General features: G+C 45.5%; 2 protein-coding genes across 2 annotated transcripts in view; both read left to right on the top strand.

Moving 5' to 3' along the window:
• Nucleotides 1-83: 83 nt before the first annotated feature.
• Nucleotides 84-19,367, top strand: atp6v1g1 (ATPase H+ transporting V1 subunit G1). Its single transcript, XM_084324084.1, has 3 exons — nt 84-266; nt 18,488-18,588; nt 19,073-19,367. Exons 1-3 carry the CDS (start codon nt 185-187, stop codon nt 19,244-19,246), a joined length of 357 nt encoding a protein of 118 aa, XP_084180210.1. The 5' UTR covers nt 84-184; the 3' UTR covers nt 19,247-19,367.
• A 2,483-nt stretch (nt 19,368-21,850) lies between these two features.
• slc31a1 (solute carrier family 31 member 1) overlaps nt 21,851-25,738 on the top strand; it is a 74,341-nt gene continuing 70,453 nt past the window's right edge. Inside the window, exon 1 of the mRNA XM_084324244.1 lies at nt 21,851-21,987. The gene's annotated coding sequence lies outside the window, so the exon portion shown is untranslated. The remainder of the gene's footprint in view (nt 21,988-25,738) is intronic.

The raw sequence follows: 25,738 nt of genomic DNA, 5'->3' as shown, positions 1-25,738 counted from the left end.
CACGGCTACCATACCATCGCGCTCTCACGTGGTTTGTGTCTGACAGCGTGATGACGCAGCGTGATGACGCGGTGTCAGCTGACTGACTGCAGTAAATTCCTCCGACCTTCGCTGCTGCTGCAACAACATCTTCAAACCTCTCTCGTTCTCCTCGACTCTCCTCCATCAGACCAGACAAACCAACATGGCAAGTCAATCCCAGGGGATCCAGCAGCTTCTGCAGGCAGAGAAACGGGCGGCAGAAAAGGTCGCAGAAGCTCGCAAACGTAAGTAGTATTCCGCTGACTGGCGACAGCGGCTAACATTGGTGGCTAGTATTAAGTCAAATGATGGATAGGCCGCCGTTTACCACCAGACCCGAGAACAGCCCAGTGACACACAGCCAGGTAATGCTATGAAAACAAAAAAATACCTTGAATTCGTGAGCCATATCACGTCATGCATTACATAAGTTATAGTCAATTAGCTAATGTTACCAACAGAGAAGGATATGATAATTTGGTTCCTGCACCAATTATCGAAGACACACTGATGTCACGAGACCGCCGCCATCTTGGTATAGGGGGACCATACGGATTTCTACCATCAAATGCATGCGTTGAGGTCTGTTTTTATTACATGTTTTATCACATTCTTGTTCATTTCATAACATTTTCATACGATTTGTTTTGAAAATATTGAGGCCAACATGGCATTTCACTATTTCGAAAGCCTTTCTGGTGATTCTAAGGCGAGATATGAGTCAAAGATCTCCCCCTGATTGACTTGACATAATGTCCATACAAAACACAGACATTGGCCAACTCTCGAATACCCAAATTGAAGCTGCTGTGTTACGTTTTGTACTAATAACAAACACAGAAATCCAAATCGCAAGTTTTATATAATACCAGCTGATGCATCACGGAGGAAAAAGTGGCTGGTGGCTAACGTTCGGCTAACTCGCTCTGTTTGCACATCTGATATGTCATAAATGTATAGATGTAGCAGTACTGTCTATCTGTATGTCATGTATGTCATATATGTTATGATGAATTGAAAATGGGGGACCCTGATGTAAACAAGACGAAAGTCTTTCTCTGGTCTGCATCCCCTTAACAATTGTATGTATTGAGCTGTACTGTACTGTACTGTACCCATTCTGCAATCTGTTAATAAACTTTTCAATCAATCAATCAATCTGTGTTGTGGTCATGGTAGCTACATGCTAAGCTAACGTTAATTACATAATATCGAACCGATAGGAGCTTATCTTATCTAATCTTACGTGGTGGTACAATGTATGCCACTACCCGATCAAACATCCACGTAAGATTAGATAAGATAAGCTCCTATCGGTTCGATATTATGTAATTAACGTTAGCTTAGCATGTAGCTACCACAACAGCAGAGCGAGTTAGCCGAAAGTTAGCCACCAGCCACTTTTCCCTCCTTGATGGTATAAAACTTGCGATTTGGATTTCTGTTTTTGTCATTAGTACAACGCGTAACACAGCAGCTCTTTGGCATTGTGATGGACTGAAGAAAATTCCGCTTGATAGTCTTTAATTTGACGCTTTAACGATCCGTTTCTGCACTAAATGAACCGTACACAATGTACTAGGCGGGGCAGTTTCCCCCCACGCTGCAGTTGCCTAGCAACAACAGACAGGAAGTTGACTGCTGCACGTGACCAAGCCAGGCATAATGATTTGGCCTCTCATTCATAATCAAAATTTGAGATCGATGCTTCTTCGACTTGAAAATCTAACATTTTCTCATTTGAGTAGATACTAGATAGTGGTGTATATGTATCAATGTTTTTTTGATGAACATGTAATCGAGCTTGTTTCTTTTAATTATAATCTGATTGTAGATAGTAGGAAGGAACAGACAGGCCCTAATGTCGAGGCATCAGCTGAGTGAATGTTGAGTCTTGGTGAGTTGGCCTTCTGAGGCCCCGTCCAGGTACAGTAATACTATCCAATAAGAGTACATTCAAAATAAAATAGACTATAAACTTATATATTTTATCAATATATTATATAAAATCTCACATCTCCAGAAAGTTATCCTTTCTGGTGATTAATCTAAAACAATTAGATCGAATAAACTAAACTCTGTTTCAAGTCGTCTACCGTGGATTGGAAAATAGGCTACATTTTGAATGATTTGGATTGATTCCCAGTCACCATTGTGATAATATTAGCTCTATGTTGTTGTGTCCTGTTCCTACATTATGAAATTCCACTGAGTCAAAGATGTATCACTTCCTCATCTCTGTATAGAAGGGGAAAAAAGAAGTGGACAGCATCGTTAAAGGGTTTATTTTTCTTTTAATTATCAGGTTAGGCTTCATGCCACAGCCACACATTTTCATGGTGATGGGAATTGAGAAGCTTCAAATCCCTACAGTAGCACTAATAGACAAATTAAGATGCCCACACTAGTCACCTCTAGCATTTTTTCATCAGTTGATGTTTCCTTTCAAATAAAATCAAATGTATTTGTAACAGCAATTTTTCCTTTCCAATGTCCTGTTTTCTCGTGCCCGTTACTTCACAGGTATGGTAGGGAGTGATCTTACGCAGTAGACACAGTCACAGTCGTGATTCCAGGTTTAGGGGTGTTGATTGCTGAAGTTGCAGTTGTACATTAAATTATTGCCAGTGTGGGTTCTGTAGGAATTATATGGTATTCTATATTTATTTGGTATTTCTTTCTGCTTCTGGCTGCTGAGCTTCTGGTAAGAACGGTGTGCTCCTCACTACCTGTGTCCTTGAGTGCATGCTTACCAACATGAGTGCATGCTTACCAACTGTCCGTCTGCAACACTACTATCACCGACATCTAAGAAGGGAGATCCCCCCTTGAACGGCCCTTCTAAGGTTTCTCTCCTCCACATTGCCTGTGGAGCTTTTTTTCCCTATTGTTAGGTTTTAGTGAGTTTTTCCTTACCTTCGCGTGGGGTATGTCTGGGAGTGCTTGCATTCTTTCATTTATTTGCATTCATCTAAAAAATGTTTGGACCCTATGGTGTTCTTGTTCTGTTCTTGACTTATTGTTATGTTGTCTTCTTGACTTGTTTAAAGAAGACCTGTACGGCCCATGGGGACATTAACGTGTGTTGTCGGGCCCTATAAATAAATTTGATTTGATTTGATTTGTTGATTACTGCACCCTGTGACCCTCTAAATACCTAACCAGTGCTGTCAAATCCAAAACCCGCCACCAGGTGTCTAATAATAATATTACAAATAATAAATAATATGCCACCATCATAATGGCTCCTACAGTATTTGTATAGCCCGAGATCACATGGAATTGCCCCCATGGGTTTTACAAGTAAAAAAGAAACATCACAATAGATCCAGAACAAAAAACACCATCAAATCCATATGCCACACTCCCAGACTTTCGGTGTGGAGGAGAGAAACCTCAGATGGGATGTTCAAAGGGGATCCCCCAACAGGATGTTGGTGATAATATAGTGTTGTTATGGATGATGGATGGATGGAGAATAGAACAAGTCTTTACTGACATTTAGCTTAAGATGCTTTTATCCAAAGCAACTTACAAGTTCTGTACAACAAGTCAGCAGGAAGGGTACAACTCCTGTCAGCTAATGGTAAGTGATATTGTTTGTCAAACGGTGTTGAACTTGAGTGTTACACTCTTGAGTGCATAGTAGTTTCGATATTAGTAGGTCGTAGTATAGGCATAGTAGATAGTAGTATAGACATAGTAGCAAAGTACATAATAGTAAAAGACAGTAAGACCTTGCAGGAGTAGACATTTAAGAGAATGGTATTTTTATCAAATTACTCCAAGATGAGTTCTTGCCATTGTCATTGATAAATAAAAATTCATACCGGTAATATCATTTTAGATTTATATAGTGCCTACTGCCTTTCATGAAACCCAAGGACATTTTACAAAGCAACATAAAGAGGCCATAGGCCTTCGTGAACAGGTTTGATTTGACTGTATTCTATAAATTAAGAATACTCATTACTCATGGTATGCATACAATACAAATTAATCTGGATTACGCAAAAAGTACAACTTATTTCCATTGCGGTAGGAAACGTGTATACAATTGTTGATTAATTGATATTCTACAAATATCACATCACAATAAAAACATTACAACAAGAAAAACAATTCGCCTGTTCGAATCCAGCTCACAGCTCCGGGGTTGTCACCAGCTTGGCTGGCCGTTCACACTAATACAATTGGCAGTATTAGAGGGTGGGAGAAGCTGGCGGGGTGGGTCCGGGTCGTTGTAAACAGCGACTCCTACAGTTCGGTCGGGGTGCCTGCTAAGCGTGGATAGGACTTGAGTGGGATAGTGTGATCCTTCCACACGCTACGCCCTCTCAATGAGAATCCGCGCTGCCAGGTGAAAAGAAGCGGTTGATTGGCTGGACGTAGGCCTGCCGCGATAAGCAATAAATCGATTAATCGGCGCAATAATTAAAATGAATGCAATGATTTTGACGGGCGCGATTAATTGCTATTTGCAAGTTTGTTTTAATGAGGCGGAACCAGTACCCCTCGTCAGTCACTCTCCGTGTGGGGGGCCTTACTACAGAGCACAGCACGGGAGTCCGTGGGGAAACGCCACATAGCTTAACTACATTTATCAATAGTGTTGCTCCTTTTAACCAAGTAGCATTATTTGTAGTGTAACGTTAGCTATTTTTAGACCCAAGTAGTTACTCGCTACTGCCCGGAGAAACTGGACTGCTAAATAAAGATTAAAGATCTAGTGTTCGTTGATGCTCAGGGGAGGAAATTAGGCCACTTTAGTCACCAATTGCGAGTATTTTTTACGTTTGGCGAGTAATTCATGAAGAGCACTCGCCAGTCTGGCGAGTACTAGTAATTACAAAACAAAACAAAGAAATCATTCTGCAATCTGCTGATTCGCTCACTGGCACAAGCGGAACTCTGACTCCCCCCTTGATTCCTCCCATTTGCGCCTCATAATAATCCAACCATAACCAATGAACATCATCGTTGTACAGATGCGCTCTAAGCTCCTCCAATGAACACTCATTTTCTAGAAGATGCCGCCCATCTAGGGGAAGTGGACAGATCACTGCGCGCGGACCTACAGACTCCTGCCACCGGCTTGACAACGTAGACAAACTTAGACAAAAACACATCAGTGGATGAAAATAATTGCATGTAGAGTCGTCGCTTTCGGATATCAGTGCGGTCTGACATGGGGGCGAACAACAGCATGCGACGCGTCTCCTTCGAGTCGGATGAGAATGACAAGTCAACCAGCATTAGCCGGCTAGCTACCTAGCATGTAACAAGCTACCATAACGCGCGTTCAACATAGTGGACTATACTGAGCGGCTTTGCTTAAATGCAGCCGAGTGACATTTTATTATTACCGGGTTTCCCCCCATATCACCACTCGCCCATATGCCCTTCACAACGGTGATGTTGTCATACTAGTCATTCAGAATACACCTGCTGAACCCCTAGCGTCATCTTACAGCACAAGTACAGTACAACCAGAATACATTTGGCATACAACCAGAGTGCAAATGTAACAAGTCAAGTTGTTTTATTTAGCTATTACATTACAGTGAAATGCTTGGTTCTTTCACTGCCCAACTCAGTCCAACCCAGTCCAGCCCAGCATCTTTCACTGCCCAGTTCAGCCCAACCCAGTCCAGAATAGTTCCCTCTTTCATGTTAATATGTGATATCCTAATATTTTGAAGAGTAGAGACAGTGTGATTAATACATGTTGTATGCTAATATTGTGGAGAGTAGAGACACTTATTCATGTTTTATGCTAATAAATATTTTAACGAGTAGAGACACGGTGTGATTATTACTATGATTGAAAATCAATTTAGACGAAGACATACAAAGAAGTAATTATCACAATTAGCGATTTTATTTTTGGCTGGTAAACAAATCAGTTTGGCTGGTAAAAAAAATCATCTACTCGCCAGTTGGCTGGTAAGCCAAAAAGTTAGTTTCCTCCCCTGTCAATGATGCTCATTCAATGCTAACAACATTAGCTAAATAGCTAACAAATGAAATACAACGTATAGCATAGCTACAACACAGAATAACGTTAATAGAATTACATGCATCATTGTTTACAATGAACGGGTGGGGCTAGTCAAAGGACTGGACACAGGGACAAGTTAAACATGAATAAATTTATTATAACAGGTAATCGAATTGTGCTGTAGTGCCTACGCACCACGGCTATTTTATTATATACGGCTTTGATGCTTCCTCATCGTTGATTGCCTGTAGTAGCTGCATCTAACGTTAGTAGCTAATGTTAAAACTAACCTAAAGTTAGTTGTTCACCAACAATCTCAACATTTGTTTTATCATTAGCTCAAAAACACAAAACCGGACGAGACAAGTTGGCCGCTCATAGGTGCTGCTAGGATAATAACAACAATACTTCCGCTCCGGTCGGTGGGCTTCAAAATAAAAGTCTAAAACACCGGAAAAGACGGAGCGGTGGGCTTCATTAAATAAAAGTCTAAAACACCGGAAAATACGTTTATTTTGTACAGCGCTTTCCTCCACGAGTACTCGAGTACATCATGTGATCAATCGATCTGGATTATTTTTGCCCATCCCTAGTTTATCCTGTGCTGAAGTCTCCATTCCAATAGAGATAGTATATATTTGTGTTTATTTGATTATTGCCTTTTTATTTATTACGTTTCCAGTTTTTTCCTCACTTTATTAACATTTTGTACATGGTACCGCGGCGCAAGGTACATTAATAATACATGTACATGTTAAAAGGATGACTATGACACAAAAAGCCAGACAGAGGGCTTGTTTCCAGTTTCAGTTTGTTTTATAATAAACAATCAAACTGAGCATTTTTTTTATTTAGGATATTTAAAATGTCTTCCAATGTTAAATAAAGTTTATTGCACTTTGAAACGGTGTCCTTGCATTATTATGCTATTATCATTATATTAGTGAATTTTTAAAAGAAAATTGAGAACTTTTGGGAAATAAATTCCTCCAAAAAAGATTCTCTAACCGGTCGCAATAATATCGCTTATCGCGATATTTTTGGGGGCAATTAATCGCCCAGAAAAATGTGTATCGTGGCAGGCCTAGCTGGACGTGTGTCGGAGGAATCACGTGGTAGCCTCCACTCTCCCAGACCGACTGTGGGGGGTAAGTGCGCAGCGACCAGGAAGGGGATTGGGAATTGGCATAACGACTAACATTGGGATGGGAGAAAATCGGAGGAAAATGGAGGGGGAAAAAATTACTAAGCAGCATAATAAAAACAATTCGGGTCAAACGAGAGCAGACATTAGGTTGTAAAGTATCTGCCTCAGGAGCCTGGACTCTTATCCTAACCTGCCCCTCATCCACCTTTTTAGCTGGACTTTAAAGCTAGTCAGTGACTGAGCATTTTTGATGATATTCAGAATGTTGTTCCATTCTTCACTCCCTGTGTAAAGAAATGTACTTCTTTCAGATCTGCTCCACTGCTACAATTAAATCCATGTCATCCTCTTATTGTTGGGGCTGAGACCTGAGACCCATCCTCTTCTTATTGTTGGGGGTGAGCCTGAGACCCATCCTCTTCTTATTGTTGGGGCTGAGCCTGAGACCCATCCCATCTTCTTATTGTTGGGGGTGAGCCTGAGACCCATCCTCTTCTTATTGTTGGGGCTGAGCCTGAGACCCATCCTCTTCTTATTGTTGGGGCTGAGCCTGAGACCCATCCTCTGGCTGTTTGACGTGGAAATGGGCAAAGACACAGCTTGTCACGGATTGGGCAAACGCGTCAGTGGCCAATCAGAGAGCGTCTCCGAGAAATGCGGCTAGGTTTGGTAAGCACCAGGGGTGGGACGATATATCGATCTATTATCAAATGGGATCGATGCAACGTTAAAAAGATCGATTCATATTGCTATACTCTTATTTTGAAAATCCCCTGGTGAGCAATGCATATCCGCCCGGCCGCCACAACAGTAGCTCAGTAGCAGCGTGTGTTAACGTTAGACAGCATTGCTTCAGAGTCCGCCTATTTTGCGACCCGAAATAAGTGCCTGTTTTTTTCCCCCACAACGGGTCAAATGCATCTAACATGCTTTGCATCCTCGCCATTCCTTTATGCCCACGTCGCGTAAAATACCGAAATTAACATTGCGTTAGCGTAAGCTAACTAAGCTAAGCTGATCAGAGCCATATAGAGAGAACAGCAGAGGTCCACTAGGGACTGGGAAGGAGGGGGGTTACTGCATTCTCGAGATAGCCCCACTACCAGGATCTGGCCGGTACTGCACCTTCGGACTCCCAATATCCCTTTTCCAGCCAAAATACAGCTCTGACGGTGAATAGGATGTTAACACTTTGACTGCCGGGACACGTCTTTTCACGTCTTTGCTGGCCATGCTAAAGTTGCCGGGGGACGCTGTACAGCGTCCTTATATCAATATTTCAAAAATCTGCGATCGGATTCATATTCCCCCTCCGCTGGCCTGAGATCCACCAGCAGGACCCACTGAGCTCTCTGGCGGTTCAGGAGCGCCATCTGGTGGCCGATCGGCGCAATCGCCACACAGGATTTTGAATAGAGGTTGTCATGACGACCATAGTACTTCCGGGCGCTCGCTATGGTTCATGGGACTCTGGCTCGTCACGCTACACGGTGATCGATTGGCAATAACTCGATAAACAACATGATTTGGACGTATATACCATTATACAAGCTGGAGATGGACCGGGTAAAAATATATCCCATAATGATAAAATTTCTACTCGACGATGATCGCCCAACGGCGCGCGGAGACTGGGGTGAGTTTCAGCGTGTAACGTTACTGTAACTGAGGGGTACAATTCCCTGACTGTATTAATCAAGTATGGTATCATTAAACCACTACCGTCTTATGTACATTATACTGGCCATACCGTACACTAGTATATGATGAGAACACTTCCCCACAATGAATCGGTTCTACACAAAGTTGTCTTTAAGTATTTATTAGCAGCAAGAATACATAATATACTTTAATCGAATGCACTTGTAAGGCAAAGGAATGTGCGTAGGCAAATCAATAATGAATGTCCATTCTCTGGTTACGCATGAGATAATAATACAACTAGAATATTAGGAATTATATCTAGGGGATACTGGTAGGGGGGTTCCACCGGTTGTAAGCCAGCAGGGGGAGGCAATGCTCTAATGCAAAGTCTGGGTCAGCGGGGACTCAATAGGCTCCTGGAGGCGGTATATTACTCCCTGCTCGGCAGACGAAAGGCAGCGACTGTAATCCCAGTATGCGCGCAGCACAGGTGGAAGCCGGTCAGCCTCTCCAATAGAGACGGGCTCGAACGATGCTCCTCACGGGCAGGTCCCACAGCAGCGGGTGTAGACGATTCTTCTCCGCTCCAACAGCATGGTTAAAAGCAATAAGAATAATAATCCAGCCGGAAAGGGGCTATGCATTCACCGGTGCAGATCCTCCGGTGCGCGGTGGTTCACACCAACCAAGTTGAACTTGACGTCACTCAACCAAGCTCTGATACTTATACTTTACTATCCTATTCGCACGCGGCTATAAGTGCTCTATTTAGACACCCAATTGCTCACTTCACTTGGTCTTTGACTCGTGATGAAGGCTTACTAGTAAGGAGCGAACGATACGTTGAACAAACGTATTAGGATAAGACAAGACTCTATTTTGGGGCAAAAACGGGCCCTACTTCACCGCATGTTGCATAGTGGGTGAGGCTTCAACTTGTTACTAAGACTGAACGGACTGCGGACTGAACTACTTCTGTATTCACCTCCGCCATATTTATATGTTGGGGGAACAAACTAGTACCAGCCTTATTCCTGTCTCGTAGTCCTGGGCAGAACCGGGCATGTACAGACATGTCCTGACGGTAGCTTTGAACTCGACTCTGGGGGTAAGACACTGGCGCTGGTGGCACGGCATCCAATAAGAGAACGAAATATTATGGTCTGTAGTAGGTTAAAGGGATATTCCGTGTATATGTACAAAGAATACACAAGGGATATCAAACGATCTACAAATATTATGCAATATATATCAATCAATAAATACATATATTCGGTTTAATCTGACCCTTTGTAACAGTTACCGTCTTAGATACTAACTGCTATTATCAACATTTGACCCACATTAGATGATTGGTATAACGCTGCCCACGGAATTATAAACGCCCCCTCGCCCATCCGGTCAACATCAGATGACGTGTAGTAACTTCTAGAAGTACGTCTAGTTGGAATTTTTTATATCGCGCTGATTGCCATCAAACTGTATTTCATCATCAATATAATGCATTTGGGGCTATATATCACGTTCTGGAGAAAGCTGCAGAAAGAGATGAAAACATACTTATACATTAGACCATACTTTACTATGAATATGTGAATGAAAAAGTTTAACGTTGCTACACAATGAACAATACATATAGGACTTTGAATGGGCCCTAATAATGGCAATGTAGCAATAGAATTTAAAAAGTTATAGCCCTGCAAAGAAGGGGACTTTCTCCATAGACAAATAGCGCTGGCAATCTATGGTATATCATTAATTTAACCCAAGGCAACCAAAGTGTTAATGGAGGGAAAAAAAGAGAAAAAAAAAAAAAACAGTGAGTCTTTGCCCATTTCCACGTCAAACAGCCTGCAAACTACCTGGCGTTCTATCGCCATGCTCTAAGACAAACTCTAACCTTAACCAACTTAGAAAGAGTGCCTAAGCTTAACCGTCGAAAGAACTTGCCGTCACTCTCTAAGACAAACTCTAACCTTAACCAACTTCGAAAGAGTGCCTAAGCTTAACCAGTGTAGAAACAGGCGTCAGCCAATCAGAGAGTCTTGCCAGAAATGCGGCTAGATTTCGAAATCACGCCGCTAGCGTGCCGACAGCAATGTAACAAACAATATGGTCCGTGCGGAACCATTATCCCCAACACATAGTTCCGTATGTGAATTATGTTGAGCCACCACAAAAGATTAATCCAAAATTTAATCCAGTAAGAATAGTACTAGGCTATATAACATACATCTTTGCAAGTAGATTACATTAGCAAAATGCCCTTTTGACATGTAGCCTACATATTCATAATCATGAAAGTTTATTTGGAAGTATTTTATATTCTGTACTTAGTTTGAAAGTTTTCACACATTCATAAATAACACTTACAGGGGGATTTTTTTTTTAATGTACAGAATACCGTGAAGGGCTGGGCGATAAAACGATAACGATAACTATCGCGATAAATTATTTCCTTGAAATAAACATGAAACGTGGTCGCAAAGTTTCGATATATCGATTTTCCAAGCTTGGCTCCGTTCAGCCTCGGCTCAACACACTCTCTAACAACAACCAGCGTTACGTGATGACGTGCTTACGCACAACAGCTAACAACCAATCAGTGAAGGAGATGGCCGAGACCCGGAAGGAGGTAGGACTCACTCAACAACAAGGCTTGCTAGGCTAATTAGCTTGCACGGCATTGTTTTATATATTTACGTGCCGAGTATGTGTGTGTTTTGAATTCTGAGGCCACGTGTATGGTAGTGTGGGATATACAGTGGACGCCGTTTCAATATATTGTGGCGGAAGAGAGTATTTTAGTGTCATATTTAGCACATTGTCATGGAATACATCGCTTAGAACCAACAGGCTGGCTAGGATAACTAGCTTGCACGGCACTGTTTTATATATTTACGTGCCGAGTATGTGTGTGTTTTGAATTCTGAGGCCACGTTTATGGTAGTGTGGGATATACAGTGGACGTCGTTTCAATATATTGTGGCGGAAGAGAGTATTTTAGTGTCATATTTATTGTCATGAGATACTCCGCTTGTCGGCTAACGTGCGCAGACTGATGACGACATCAACTCGACTTGAGACATTCGCAGCAGCATAAGAAGTTAATTAAACTTGACGGACATTATATCGACGATAATTATCGATATCGAATTATATGAAAATAATTTTATAATTGTATCGCGATAACGTTTTTGGTCATATCGCCCAGCCCCATGGTATTTTTTACCAAGGTTATCGTACCCTAAAAATGTCATACCGGCACATGTCTAGTCTACACTATAGGCTATTAGGCTACACTGCTAGGTCTACACTATACTATAGTTTAAGGCTACTTTCACTGCATTACAGTACTGTTATATTGTTGTTTTTTTATCAATAAATAAATATATTACATATATATTTTTGGTGCTCCTTACATTTTGGTGGGTGCTGCTCCTAAATTTTTGCTGGTGCTCCCAACTTTTTGAAGTTGGGAGCACCAGTGCTACCAAGTAAAAATGTTAATTTTGAGCCCTGAGTTAATTAAAATACTTTTGAGCCCTACTCAGAAAATGCTGGTTTTTATTGGGTTCCTGTTCTGCAGCAAAAAGAAGAGGACGTTTTAAGTGATGATTTAGAAGAAGAAGAATAGAGGAATTTAGGAAGAAAAACAAAAGAAATGTCTGTCTGATGATGAGGGGTATGTGTGCGTGTGTAACCGTCTTGATGATGAGGGGTCTCTGTGAGTAACTGTCTTGATGATGAGGGGTCTCTGTGCGACGTGTGCGTGTGTAACTGTCTTGATGATGAGGGGTCTCTGTGTGCGTGTATAACTGTCTGATGATGAGGGGTCACTGTGCGTGTGTAACTGTCTTGATGATGAGGGGTCTCTGTGTGCGTGTATAACTGTCTGATGATGAGGGGTCTCTGTGCATGCATTTCTGTCTTAATGATATGGGGTCTGTGTATTTCTGTCTTGATGATGAGGGGTCTCTGTGTGCGTGTATAACTGTCTGATGATGAGGGGTCTCTGTGCGTGTGTAACTGTCTTGATGATGAGGGGTCTCTGTGTGCGTGTATAACTGTCTGATGATGAGGGGTCTCTGTGCGTGTGTAACTGTCTTGATGATGAGGGGTCTCTGTGTGCGTGTATAACTGTCTGATGATGAGGGGTCTCTGTGCATGCATTTCTGTCTTAATGATATGGGGTCTGTGTATTTCTGTCTTGATGATGAGGGGTCTCTGTGCGGAGGGGGAAGTCTAGTGGTTATGTCATTGCTGTTTCCGGCCGGTCCACCTCGCAAAATTGCAACGTATTTGCCCATTTCTTTTTTTTCTTTTTTCCACTTTTTCTCCCATTTTCTATTTTTCTCCCATCCCAATTTCGTATCGTCCAATTCAACCCTCCCCTGTCTCAAACGCTGCTTCTTGCCTCCCACAAGCCGGCTGCAATGTGGACGAAGCCATACATAGCACGAGTCCCCTCCGATACTCAAGGTAGCAGCCGTCGCATCTTTTCACCTGCGCGGCGCTATCTTTCAGCGTCGGGGGTCTGGGCTTTGGAGGGACGCCGCCCCCCATCGCTTCTTGATTCTACTGCGCAGGCGCACCAACCGACCTGTAGGAGTCGCTGTCCACAACGTCCAATCCCCACCCCTCAGTTTTCCCTCCCCCTAATACTGCCAATTGTATTAGTACGGATGACCAGCCAAACTGAAAACAATGTGGAGAGGAGAGCTGTATTATGTCTTCAAATAACGCACCGGACTGCGACTTAACGTTTGACCGTTTATTTGATCCGCTCCACCAGTGCACAACACACACACATCATCTCCCGTTACCACAACGCTTTACGGTATATTACAGCAGTGTCGCAACATTACCGTGCCATCTTAAAGGCCCGGTGAACACCGTTGTGATTCACATACACAACATATCCCCCCCCCCACAGGGAACCCCGAAGAACATCCCCATACAGTTTAATTCATATTTAATTCATACTAACAGTCCCTGCAGCCTACCTAGGTGAACCGGGTAGACTGCCAGTCACCGACATAGTCTTGTGGATTATTCTGCCACGCAACAGACTATGCTCTGACTAAAACGGTCAATGAATAAATATAAATAATCTGTAACATAAATAGTCTTATCTCTCAAGTAACAGTCTCTCAAGTAGGCCGGTCTATTCCAGACACGGACTGGCCGTGCGTCCCGGTGAACCTGGGGCTCGACTGGCAATGGCAATGGTGAGCCCCGCTGGTCGCGTTCTGGAGAGGCCTCCAGGTGAACCTGGGGCTCGGCTGGCAATGGCGGGCCCCGCTGCGGCTCATCTGGCAAAACCCAGTCCTCGATGTCCAGTTCTGAACCATCCCTGGACTCTGGGTCCGAGATGGGGTCGTTTGCCACCTTCTTAAGCCGGTTTGCGTGCCACCATGATCCATCGGCCAGACGAAAGGTGGCCGGGCCGTGACCCGTATCGGTGCCGACCAGAAGGAGAGCAGCTTGTGGGGACGACGAATCCGGACCCAGTCTCGTTTTGTGAAGGAAGGCGCTTTCACCCTCCGCCTCCTGTCAAACCGCTGCTTCATTTGACGCTGAGCATCTGCGACCCTGGTGCCCTGGCAGGGTATCACTGCCGGCGCGATACTTGCCGGGACCCTCAGCCGATCCAGGGGACGCTGCAACTCGCGTCCCATCATCAGGAGGGCTGGGGAACTGCCCGTAGTTGTGTGCGGCGTCGCCCTGTAGTGAAGCAGAGTGCGGAGTAAAGCGGCTGAGAACGGCAGACCCTCCGTCAGGTGCGCTCTGATGCCGTTCTTCAATGTCTGATTAAACCTCTCCACCCCCCCCCGTTTGCCTCCGGGTGGTAGAATGCTGTACGGACGTGGTTAATCCCCCTGGCCTCCATGCAAGTGGCAAAGTCAGCAGAGACAAACTGCGGCCCATTGTCCGTAGTGAGGGTGTCTGGAATGCCCCACCGGGCGAACAGGGCGGAGAGGAAATCCGTGACCACACGGGTAGTCACAGACCCCGAGGCGGCCACCTCCGGCCACTTGGAATGGAGGTCATAGGCAACCAGGACGAAACGCTGGTGGTGTGGGACATCATGGAGCTCCCCACAGATGTCCAGCTGGATGTGCTTCCAAGGTGCGGGTGGCCATGGCAAAGGCTGCAGAGGCGCTGGGGTCGGCGGCCCCGTCTTACCGCTGAGAAGGCAGGCTGAGCAGTCCCTCACCATTGTCTCTATATCCCGGTCAATGCCCGGCCACCACACCAGATCCCTGCAGCGCTGCTTCACCCTCACGATACCCAGGTGCCCCTCGTGCGCCATGGTCAATATGCGTGCTCTGAGGTCACTGGGGATGACTGTGCGAAGCCCCCGAGCCACACAAACACTGCTCCAGCAGGACAGCTCATCCTTGACCTGATGAAGGCGCCAGCACCTCCGGGACCTTCACGGGCCACCCCCCCCCCCTGATGTAGGTGCGGAGCTGGGCGAGCGTGGAGTCCCCCTCCGATGCAAGCTGAAGGTCCTCCAGGGAGACTGTGGCCTGGAGCGGGCCGTGAAGCTGAAGGACAAGCTCCGGTTCCATTGGATCCGGGCACGTTTTGGGTGCCGGGTCAGGGGTGGCACGGGAGAGCAGGTCAGCCACTACATTCTCCCTGCCGGGAGTAAACACTGTGTTGAAGTTATATGGCTGGAGCCTCTCAGACCAGCGGTGAATCCTCAATGGCTTGTGCCTGACCCGGATGTAGCGAGCAGGGCGGTAAGAGCCTGGTGGTCCGTCCGCAGCGTAAAATGTCGTCTGTACACGTACATGTGCCACCGTTCACACGCCCAGACACAGGCCAGAGCCTCGCGCTCCCCCACCGAGTACTTCTGTTCCGCTGGGGAGAGGGCGCGGGAGGCAAACGCCACTGGGCGCTCCACGCCCCGCTGGACCTGAGACAGCGCAGCCCCGATCGCCGTATTGGACGCATCACAGGTGACAAACGTCGGGCTCGCCAGATCGAAGAACGCGAGCACTGGTGGTGAGGTGAGCTCCGTTTTTAAGTTGGCAAACAGCGATAGAGCAGGCTGGGGTCCACTCCCAGACCGCGTCCTGTTTCAGGAGCCTCCGAAGCGGGGTGGAGTATTGGGGAAGGAAGCGAAGGTAGTATGCTGTCATCCCTAGAAACGACGAGAGCTGCGCTGGGCAGGACGGCTCAGGCAGGCGCAGCACGGCCTCCACGTTAGACTGGAGCGGGCTGAGGCCATCAGCAGACAGGCGGAACCCCACAAATTCGATGACTGGGACAGAGAAGGTGCACTTGTCCCCATTCAGCGTGAGGTTGTGACCGGAAAGGACGTCCAACACCCTCGCTAGGCGCTCGTCGTGGATGGCTGATGTTGCACCATGGACCACTATGTCATCCAAAAAAACGACCACGCCCAGGATGCCGGCGAAGATGGTGGCCATTATTTTTTTAAAACAGCTGGGGGCCGAGCTGAGACCAAAAGGCATGCGGGTATACCTAAACACTCCGACATGCGTCACGAAAGCCGTAAGGTAGCGACTGTCGGGATGCAGTGGAACCTGCAGGTAGCCCTGGCGAAGGTCCAGTTTGGTGAAAACTGAGGAGCTGTAAAACTGTGCCGCCAGTTCCTCCACTGTGGGCAATGGGTACTTATCCGCAATCACCGCTTTGCTCACCTGCCTGAGGTCGACGCATGGACGCAGTCCCCCTAATTTCCTTTTGACTATCACCAGGTTGGAAACCCATGGTGAAGCGGCGACGCGCTCGATCATGCCCGCATCCAAAAGCTTCTGCAGCTCGGCGGTGACATCGTCGCGAGGGGCAGGCGGCGCAGCGGCTGGATCACCGAACGCACCTCCGGGATGAGGAGAGGCTGGTGGTGAAACGCAGTGAGGCAGCCCAACCCACTAAACGGAGCAGGCCAGCGCTGGTGCCAGGGCGAACCCACAGACAGAATGTCAGCCCCTGTATTGTCGTCCAGGGAAAACCCAAGCCCACAAAACAAATCGTAGCCCATGAGGTTGGCTCCCTGATGAGACACTTGGAAAGTGAATGAGGGAAGGGCCTTGGTCCCGTAGCACACGGTGAAGGTGATTGTGCCTGCCATTCCTATCTTAGAGTGTCCATACCCATACAGGTCCTCTGCGTTGGCGGTGAGCGTCCGGCGCGGGAAAAGTCGTCGAACCGTGGAAATGTTCAAAAGTGACTTGGAGGCCCCCGTATCCAACAGGAGTGGGAGAACCACCCCGTCCAGTTCCACCGTGCACCATTTAAATGCACGAGAGGTGGCATCCACTGAATGGATGGTTGTCGGCGTAGGTGGACGTGGCGGCGTGCCATCAGCACCGGGAGCAGAGCGGCAGACCCGGGCGAAATGGTTCTGCCTGCCACAGCGTTGACACCTCTGTCCCTTGGCAGGGCAAACTGGAGCCCGGCTGGGGTGTGATGAGGAGCCGCAATTTCCACACACGGCCCGGCGTGCTGTTAACGCGGTCATACCCCGGCGTGCAGCAAAATTTACCTCCAGGCTGTCCTCCGGGAAAACCGGTTCGGGAAACTCCCCGGACGGCGCCACTGTTTGAGTCAACATCAGAGGTTTGGGGAAAACATTACTGGAGGGTGCTAGCTGTGCTGCCAAACCTGCTGCTGACTCGAGATGGAAAGCAATATTAACAGCCTTTGTCAATGTCAATTCATCTGGCATCATTAATAGCTTATCCCTGAGCTTAGGGTTGTTGGTATGTTCAGCTAGCTGATCCCGTATCAGTTCATCTTCCATCACTCCAAATTTACAGAGGCGTTACCACAACGCTTTATGGTATATTACAGCAGTGTCGCAACATTACCGTGCCATCTTAAAGGCCAGGTGAACACCGTTGTGATTCACATACACAACAAGCTGGGCTCGAACCCAGCGTCTCCAGCATTGGTGGTGAGTGCCTTGCCCACTGCACCACCTAGCCGCCGTATTTGCCCATTTCTAAATTGTCTCATTTAAAACAAATAAAGCATGAACATTTGTATGGTGTACCTTTCTGTGCGTATTCATCAATCTCAACATGAAAATAATCGTAAAATTACGTCGAATTTTATTTCAACCAGAAATGCTTAAACAATAATGTTGGTGATAGAAGGGAACTCATTTTGTGCAAAAATGGAAAGCTTTCCAATGTTCATGAGGCAGAATTGTTACAATAGCCGATAATCCATTTTCCCAATGATAAATCCCTATACGGCTGTACCTCGCGGGCGGTCCAAAGTGACGTCAGACTAACACCTCCCTATATCTGTCTGATGATGAGGGGTCTCTGTGTGCGTGTGTAACTGTCTTGATGATCAGGGGTCTCTGTGTGCATATATTTCTGTCGGATGATGATCTATTCACATATCCAAAATCACATGCTGGATGATAATTCTGCTCATGGCATGGAAGCGCTGTGATAATGTAAGGTGTGACATCAAACCAAAACTCCCAGCTTTCAGATAAAGCCCCCTCAAACACAGGAGGTCTTACATTTTGAGTTAATACGTGGTTGTCATCTCGTCATTAATTTCCTCGACCGAATTGCACACGGCGACATCATATCAGAATTTAATCGCAATATGATTCAAATGTGACAAAGCGATTGAATTACCGCCTCAAACCCACACCTGTATCTGTGTTTTCCCAGGTAAAAACCGTCGCCTGAAGCAGGCCAAGGAGGAGGCCCAGGCGGAGATCGAGCAGTACCGTCTACAGAGGGAGAAGGAGTTTAAGACCAAGGAGGCCGCGGTGAGGAACCTCTTTACTGCTATTAGTTTCCAACGAGAAACCTTCCATCTTCAATAAGTCAGCCGTGTGAGAATCAAAGCTCTCAATTTAACGGTCGGTTATCCCCACGGTCTTTGAGAATGCAATGGTTGACTTGTGAACATGAAGGACTCACTAAAAACCTAGTATCTCATATAGCGCATGAGGTGGTTAAACCTACAACAGGCCCTTTTCACAGCAGCCATTTTGAATTGTCATAGATGGGCAAATAAAGGGGTAACCTAGATATAGAATAATGAACCATAGAATGTTTTGTCTCTATGGTTACCCCTTTGTTTACACATCTATGACTAGTGAAAATGGCTGCTGTGAAAAGAGTACTCTTCTCCCAAAGCCAGAAACCAGAGAGCTCGGAGTCCAACCTGTGCCGTCACGTCTGCGCAAGATCTTAATCCTCAATGTCTCCCCCCCTCCCCCAATGTCCGTCTTCCCCCACCCTTCGCAGGCTCTGGGTTCCCACGGTAACAGCGCTGTGGAGGTGGACAAGGAGACAGTGGACCGCATGGCTTGTATCCAGACCAGCTTCCAGCAGAACAAAGAGGGCGTTCTCGTGAACCTGCTCACGATGGTCTGCGACATCAAACCTGAGATCCACGCCAACTACCGTGTCGCCGGCTAGATGGACTTGGCCGTCCGGGATACTGTAAAACACCTTAGAACCACAGAGACCCACTGCCACCGCCACTGTTGGGAGCAAACATTTTCCCTGCTGTGACTTTGCCGTAATTCTTGGCTTTCACGCTGGGGGGGGGGGGGGGGGGGCAGGCTTTTCTGGAGGAAACATTTCTGCTCTTAAAACACTGTCACAGGTGCTGAACCAACACAGACTCAGATTAAAGCATGTATAGGTACTACCATGGGGGGGGGGGGGGGGTGACACAAAATATGTAACGCGTCCTTTGTTAGATTTTAGGGGTGATTGATGAGGGGAACGATGCCACCATTGCCCTTATTTACAACGTATATAAATCCCCCCTCCTTAACTTAACACTGTATCATCATGCTCGAGGTCTATGCGTGTGTCTCTGTGGTTCTTGGCTCTATATAGTCCTATACTCAAAAGCAGATTATAATTGATGTGAAAGTTGGTGTGTGTGTGTGTTCTATGCAACGTGATGTTTATTTATATGACATGGATATGTTTTTTCTTTTTCTTTACTTGTTTTATTTTAATATTTTGTTGAACACTCAGAAACGTCTCTCCTCCTTTTGAAATATCGTGAACATTTTCAGGCAATGGAGACTTAGCAATTCCATAGATGGAGATTGGCTAACGAGATAAGATCAATGTGGATAACATAATGGTATGTAAGGAAATGAGCTATAATGGGGGGGACGAAATGCTACATCTATAGTACATTGCCTTAACATGTTTCTTGTGTTTTTGATGGTTGGTTAAGAGGCTGTTGTGAAGATTTGTTCTATTGAGCTGTTTACTTTCTTGCTCTTCCTGTTGCTTTCCCTTTCCCTGTCTGTGCTACTCTTGTATGTACCAATGATCATTCCGATGCTGTTCTCATCAACATGGTGACGTTAAGAAGATATGAAGCTGTAATAAACATGTTCTGATCAATCAACCCTGGCTTGAACGGTGTCTGAAATATATCAAATTCTTTAAATGCTAGAACTCTCTTAGGATTGGAGGAACATTTTCACAGCCAAACGCCAGTGGGGAAGCCGGTATTCTGCATCCATCAATACTGAAGGCTTAGATGCCCAAATTTTTTAAAGGAAGGTGCCAACATTGTGGGCTTACCACCTCCTTGTACAGTTGTACAGTTTCCCCCACCCCGCCTACCCAACCTCCTCCAATGTACAGTTTCCACGTCAAATGTATATACTCTCTTTTTTAGACTTGTATCACAAACAGTACTGTATTTGCAAATCTGGTATGTCATAAATGTATAGATGTAGCAGTACTGTCTATCTGTATGTTGTGTATGTCATATGTTATGATGATTTGAAAATGGGGGACACTGATGTAAACAAGACTAAAGTCTTTCTCTGGTCTGCATCCCCTTAACAATTGTGTGTATTGTACTGTACTGTACCCATTCTGCAATCTGTTAATAAAGTTTTCAATCAATCAGCGACTTCGGGTAATTGAGAAGCGCTATACAAATAAAATGAATTATTATTATTATTACTGTTGAACTGAGTGGCTCAACTGGTGCAGATGAGGATTCAGTGCCTTGCTCAAGAGCACTTTGAAACCATCTTAACTTATGCGGCAGACTGCACAGTACATCTTATGGCTCATCTTTCCCCATTTCTGAGTTGTATGGAATGCAGAACACATTCCATCTTCATGTTTTAATTATGTTGTCTCCAGCTTTGATCTCTTTAAGGCTTATTTTAATTGAAACTAGTGTTCTCTGTAATTATTGTGGTCCCAGTTGCAGGGTAATATTTGGTTTCGGTTACACATCCGCTCTTATTTTAGTCCAGTGCCGGTTTGTAAACATTAAAACCTTGTTTATATCTGTGTGTGTAGTGATTGGTGCTTCTAATTATAAATACTGGCGTGGTACTGTTCGTGTATAGTATTATTTCTGATTTGGCCTACCGAATAAATAAAAACACTTACCTAAACATTGCACAGGGGGTCGCTAGAACCTCAAGCTTTTGATCATACGGTGCTCGGTTTGGTATATTGTTGGTCTCTACTGGGCGGGTGGAACTATTGGTGCAAATCCAAACTAATATGTAAGAACAGCAAAGTAGCAACAATTATTTCATAACCATTATAATTCATAACTAATTATATCAAACGTTTTCATTTTACATTCGAAACGCGAGAGCGAACTGGTCGGGCGGCGTGTATATTTTCCCTAACGCACTTTCACTTTCGGGTTCCGCGATCTGATTGGCCACTGACGTTTTCCTTAGCGCCAATCGCGTTACGCCTAGTTCTATCACTGGTTAAGCTTGGCGACTCTTAACCAGTGATATAACTAGGCGTAACGCGATTGGCGCTGAGAGAAACGTCAGTGGCCAATCAGATCGCGGAACCCGAACGCGGAAGTGAAAGTGCGTTAGGGAAAATATACACGCGGTCGGTCGGGCGACCTTACGTCACTACTACAAAGTGCCATGTGGCGGCGGAAGCTCCGATTCTGGTCATTTGATTGGCCGAGCCACCGGACACATGACTGTGACGTCAGAAAGTCCCTGGCTCGTCATACGTCAGCCTGCTGTTGTCGGTGTGGTTCAATAGTACTGGAGTCAACACACCGGACGAGAACCCGGTTTTTCTCAACAAAGTTTTCCAAGAACAGCTGACTTGCTATATACCGTTTTGTGCTATAAGAGCTGAGAGAAAATCAAACACGCTGCATTTTAACTGAATGTTCTTCTGAGGTAAGCGCTTATTTTGTAACATTATGTCTAACGTTTGAGTTTGTGTGCATCGTTTTTCCTCCCTGTGTGACCTCTGAAGCTAGCCAGTGTGAGCTAACACCCAGGGGTCCCATCCAGGCTGGTGGTCTTCTCAGTCGGCTTAGCACAGACATGTTGTTGGAAGTATACACCACTTTCATCTAACGTTTCGCTGTCATTTCTTTATTATGCATATATTCCCATGCAATACAGTCGTGACAGTAACGCTGGCTCGCTCTACTAGCCAGCAACGTCCGAGTCCCTCAAACGAATCTGAACTTTATTCAAGTCAAATGTTGCATCACCACCACACATCATCTTCATTATTATGGTACCTGAATGCTTTTTTAATCACCGTTCATTAACTTTAATGGTAGCCTACCTACCTTCATAGCCTATGAAATACTAAGAGCCAACAAATCTCGTATGTCATAAATGTATAGATGTAGCAGTACTGTCTATCTGTATGTCGTGTGTGTAATTTGTTATGATTAATTGAAAATGGGGGACCCTGATGTAAACAAGACGAACGTCTTTCTCTGGTCTGCATCCCCTTAACAATTGTATGTATTGAGCTGTACTGTACCCATTCTGCAATCTGTTAATAAAGTTATCAATCAATCAACAGCCACTGGCTAATTGTTATTGATTTATTTACATGTATTACTCATTATTGACATCCCCACTTTGGGGTCAAGCTGTTCACAACAATTAGCCCAGGACGCTACTCGTGTTAGTGTGTGATTGATTGATTGAAAACTTTATTAACAGATTCTCGAAGTCAACTTCCTGTCTGTTATTGCTACGCAACTGCAGCGTGGGGGGAAACTGCCCCGCCTGGTACATTGTGTACACTATTTAGTGGAGAAACGGATAGTTAAAGCGGCAAATTAAAGACAATCAAGCAGACCTTTTTTCAGTCCTTCACAATGCCAAAGAGCTGCTGTGTTACGCCGACTAATGACAAAAACAGAAATCCAAATCGGAAGTTTTATACCATCACAGAGGAAAAAGTGGCTGGTGGCTAACGTTCGGCTAACTCGCTCTGATGTTGTGGTCGTGGTAATCAGGGGGAGTTTCTTTGACTCATATCTCGCCTTAGAATCACCAGAAAGGCTTTCGAAATAGTGAAATGCCATGTTGGCCTCAATATTTTCAAAACAAATCGTATGAAAATGTTATGAAATTAACAAGAATGTGATAAAACATGTAATAAAAACGGAGCTCCTTAGCAAACGACCTCAATACCTTCTATGCGAGGTTTGATGCTGGTAATAACAACACCAGCTCACAAGCCTCGGCAAGGGGGGGGGGGGGGTCGGCTGCTGATGGAGGCGCAGTGTTCAGGGTAACAGAGCATGAGGTGAGGCGGACCTTTAAAAAAGTGAATATCAGGAAGGCAGCAGGTCCGGACGGCATCCCCGGCCGCGTCCTAAAAGTCTGTGCCGACCAACTGGCCCCAGTATTCACTGACATATTTAACCTGTCCTTAGAACAGGCTGTCATCCCCACCTGCCTGAAGAAGTCCACTATTATCCCTGTACCCAAAAAATCCAAGCCTGCTTGCCTCAACGACTACCGCCCTGTAGCTCTCACCTCCATAGCCATGAAGTGCTTTGAGAAGCTAGTAAAGGGCTACATCTGCTCCTCCCTCCCCATCAACATGGACCCCCTGCAATTTGCATACCGCCCCAACAGGTCCACGGAGGACGCCATATCCCATGTGCTGCACACAGCAGCGTCACACCTGGACAAGAGGCAGGGGAACTATGTGAGAATGCTATTCATCGACTACAGCTCGGCATTCAATACCATAGTCCCCTCCATACTCATAGCCAAGCTCAGGGACCTGGGCTTGGGCTATGACCTCTGCCAGTGGGTCTTGGACTTCCTGACTGGCAGACCCCAGGTGGTGAGAGCAGGCAACTGCACCTCCTCATCCATCACCCTCAACATAGCGGCCCCCCAGGGCTGTGTTCTGAGTCCCCTCCTCTACTCCCTGTACACACACGACTGTGTGGCTCAGCGGAGTAGCAATACAATCGTCAAATTTGCTGACGACACAGTGGTGGTGGGCCTGATCTCTGCCAACGACGAGAGGGCCTACCTGGAAGAGGTCAAGGTCCTGGCGGGATGGTGCCAGGAAAACAGCCTCTCCCTGAACGTCAGCAAAACAAAGGAGATGATTGTGGACTTCAGGAGGTCGGGGGTCAAGGACTACAGCCCCCTCAGCATCGACGGGGCACCGGTTGAGAGAGTCAACAGCTTCAAGTACCTCGGAGCCTACATATCCGAGGACTTGACATGGACCACACACATTAACAGTGTGGTGAAGAAGGCACGACAACGCCTCTACTTCCTCAGGCGCCTAAGGAAGTTCCAAGTCAGCCAGAAGATCCTTAAGAACTTCTACTCATGTACAATAGAGAGCATCTTGACCGGCAACATCACCTCCTGGTTTGGGAATAGCACTGCAAAAGACCAAAGCAGACTACAAAGAGTGACACGTTCAGCCGAACGCACAATTGGAGGGGGGCTCCCCACCCTCCAGAACATTTACTACAAGCGTTGCAAGGGCAAGGCTAAGAGAATCATTAAAGACTCCAGTCACCCGAACAACTGCCTCTTCGAACTGCTGCGGTCAGGCAAGCGATACAGGAGTCTCAAGGCGAGCACAGAAAGACTCAGAAGTAGCTTCTATCCCCAGGCCATCAGGCTGCTAAACGAACAATGAATGAACACTACACAACAACAACCACCAAACGCACATAGCACACACATCCACACGCACACACTCACTTTAAACAAACACACTGTAGCACCCACTCCACACACTTTATAGCACACACCCACTTTAAACAAACACACTGTAGCACCCACTCCCCACACTTTATATTTATGGATGAAGGATTGCACTACAACTCGTACACCTTACTGTAAATTGTACCTAAAATTGTACCTCATCCCATTTCTGCTTTGCACTAGATAGTACTGTACATTAGTACACTGCATAGTATTGTGTATTGTATATTATATGGTAACTCAGAACATTGTACATATGTCTATACCGAACACTGTGACCTCATTTTCTTCTTCTAAATTCATGCTATATTATGTTATTATGTTATTTGATACTATCTTGTCTAGCACAGTCTCTGGAGCGTAACAGTAAGAAGCATTTTGTATGAAAGTATTCTGTACTTCTGTATGACAACTATTAAAGAACTTGAACTTGAACTTGAACTTGAGCTCAATGCATGGATTTGATGGTAGAAATCCGTATGGTCCCCCTATACCAAGATGGCGGCGGTCTCGTGACATCAGAGTGTCTTCGAGAATTGCAGAATGGGTACAGTACAGTACAGCTCAATACATAAGGCCAAGGGGATGCAGACCAGAGAAAGACTTTCGTCTTGTTTACATCAGGGTCCCCCATTTTCAATTCATCAGGATATGAAATGTGAACAGAGCCATAACTTATGACGGTGGTGGACACATCGTTATAGATCGCATGGTGGTTGTTAATGGGACATTGAAAGGAAGGGATATCATATCATCATTATACATTATTTGTCCCTGAACCTGTATTCTAAATCAGTGGTTCTTAACCTCTTCGTGTCATGGATTGATACACACTGGGTCACGAACCCCCATTTGAGAAGATTTTGGTTGTGATTAAGTCCAGAATTCCATAGTTGTCTACGATAGTAGAGAAGATCACAGTGGAGGAATT

Source organism: Notolepis coatsorum (assembly GCF_963971535.1).
Source record: "Notolepis coatsorum genome assembly, chromosome: 11".
Lineage (NCBI taxonomy): Eukaryota > Metazoa > Chordata > Actinopteri > Aulopiformes > Paralepididae > Notolepis > Notolepis coatsorum.
This window is presented reverse-complemented; position numbering and strand designations above follow the sequence as displayed.

Bases quoted from the DNA above. Each gene is read 5' to 3' on its own strand.
- atp6v1g1 (XM_084324084.1), top strand. From the start codon at position 185: ATGGCAAGTCAATCCCAGGGGATCCAGCAGCTTCTGCAGGCAGAGAAA. The intron at 267-18,487 runs GTAAGTAGTATT...GTGTTTTCCCAG, and splicing joins GGTCGCAGAAGCTCGCAAAC to GTAAAAACCGTCGCCTGAAG. The intron at 18,589-19,072 runs GTGAGGAACCTC...CACCCTTCGCAG, and splicing joins TTAAGACCAAGGAGGCCGCG to GCTCTGGGTTCCCACGGTAA.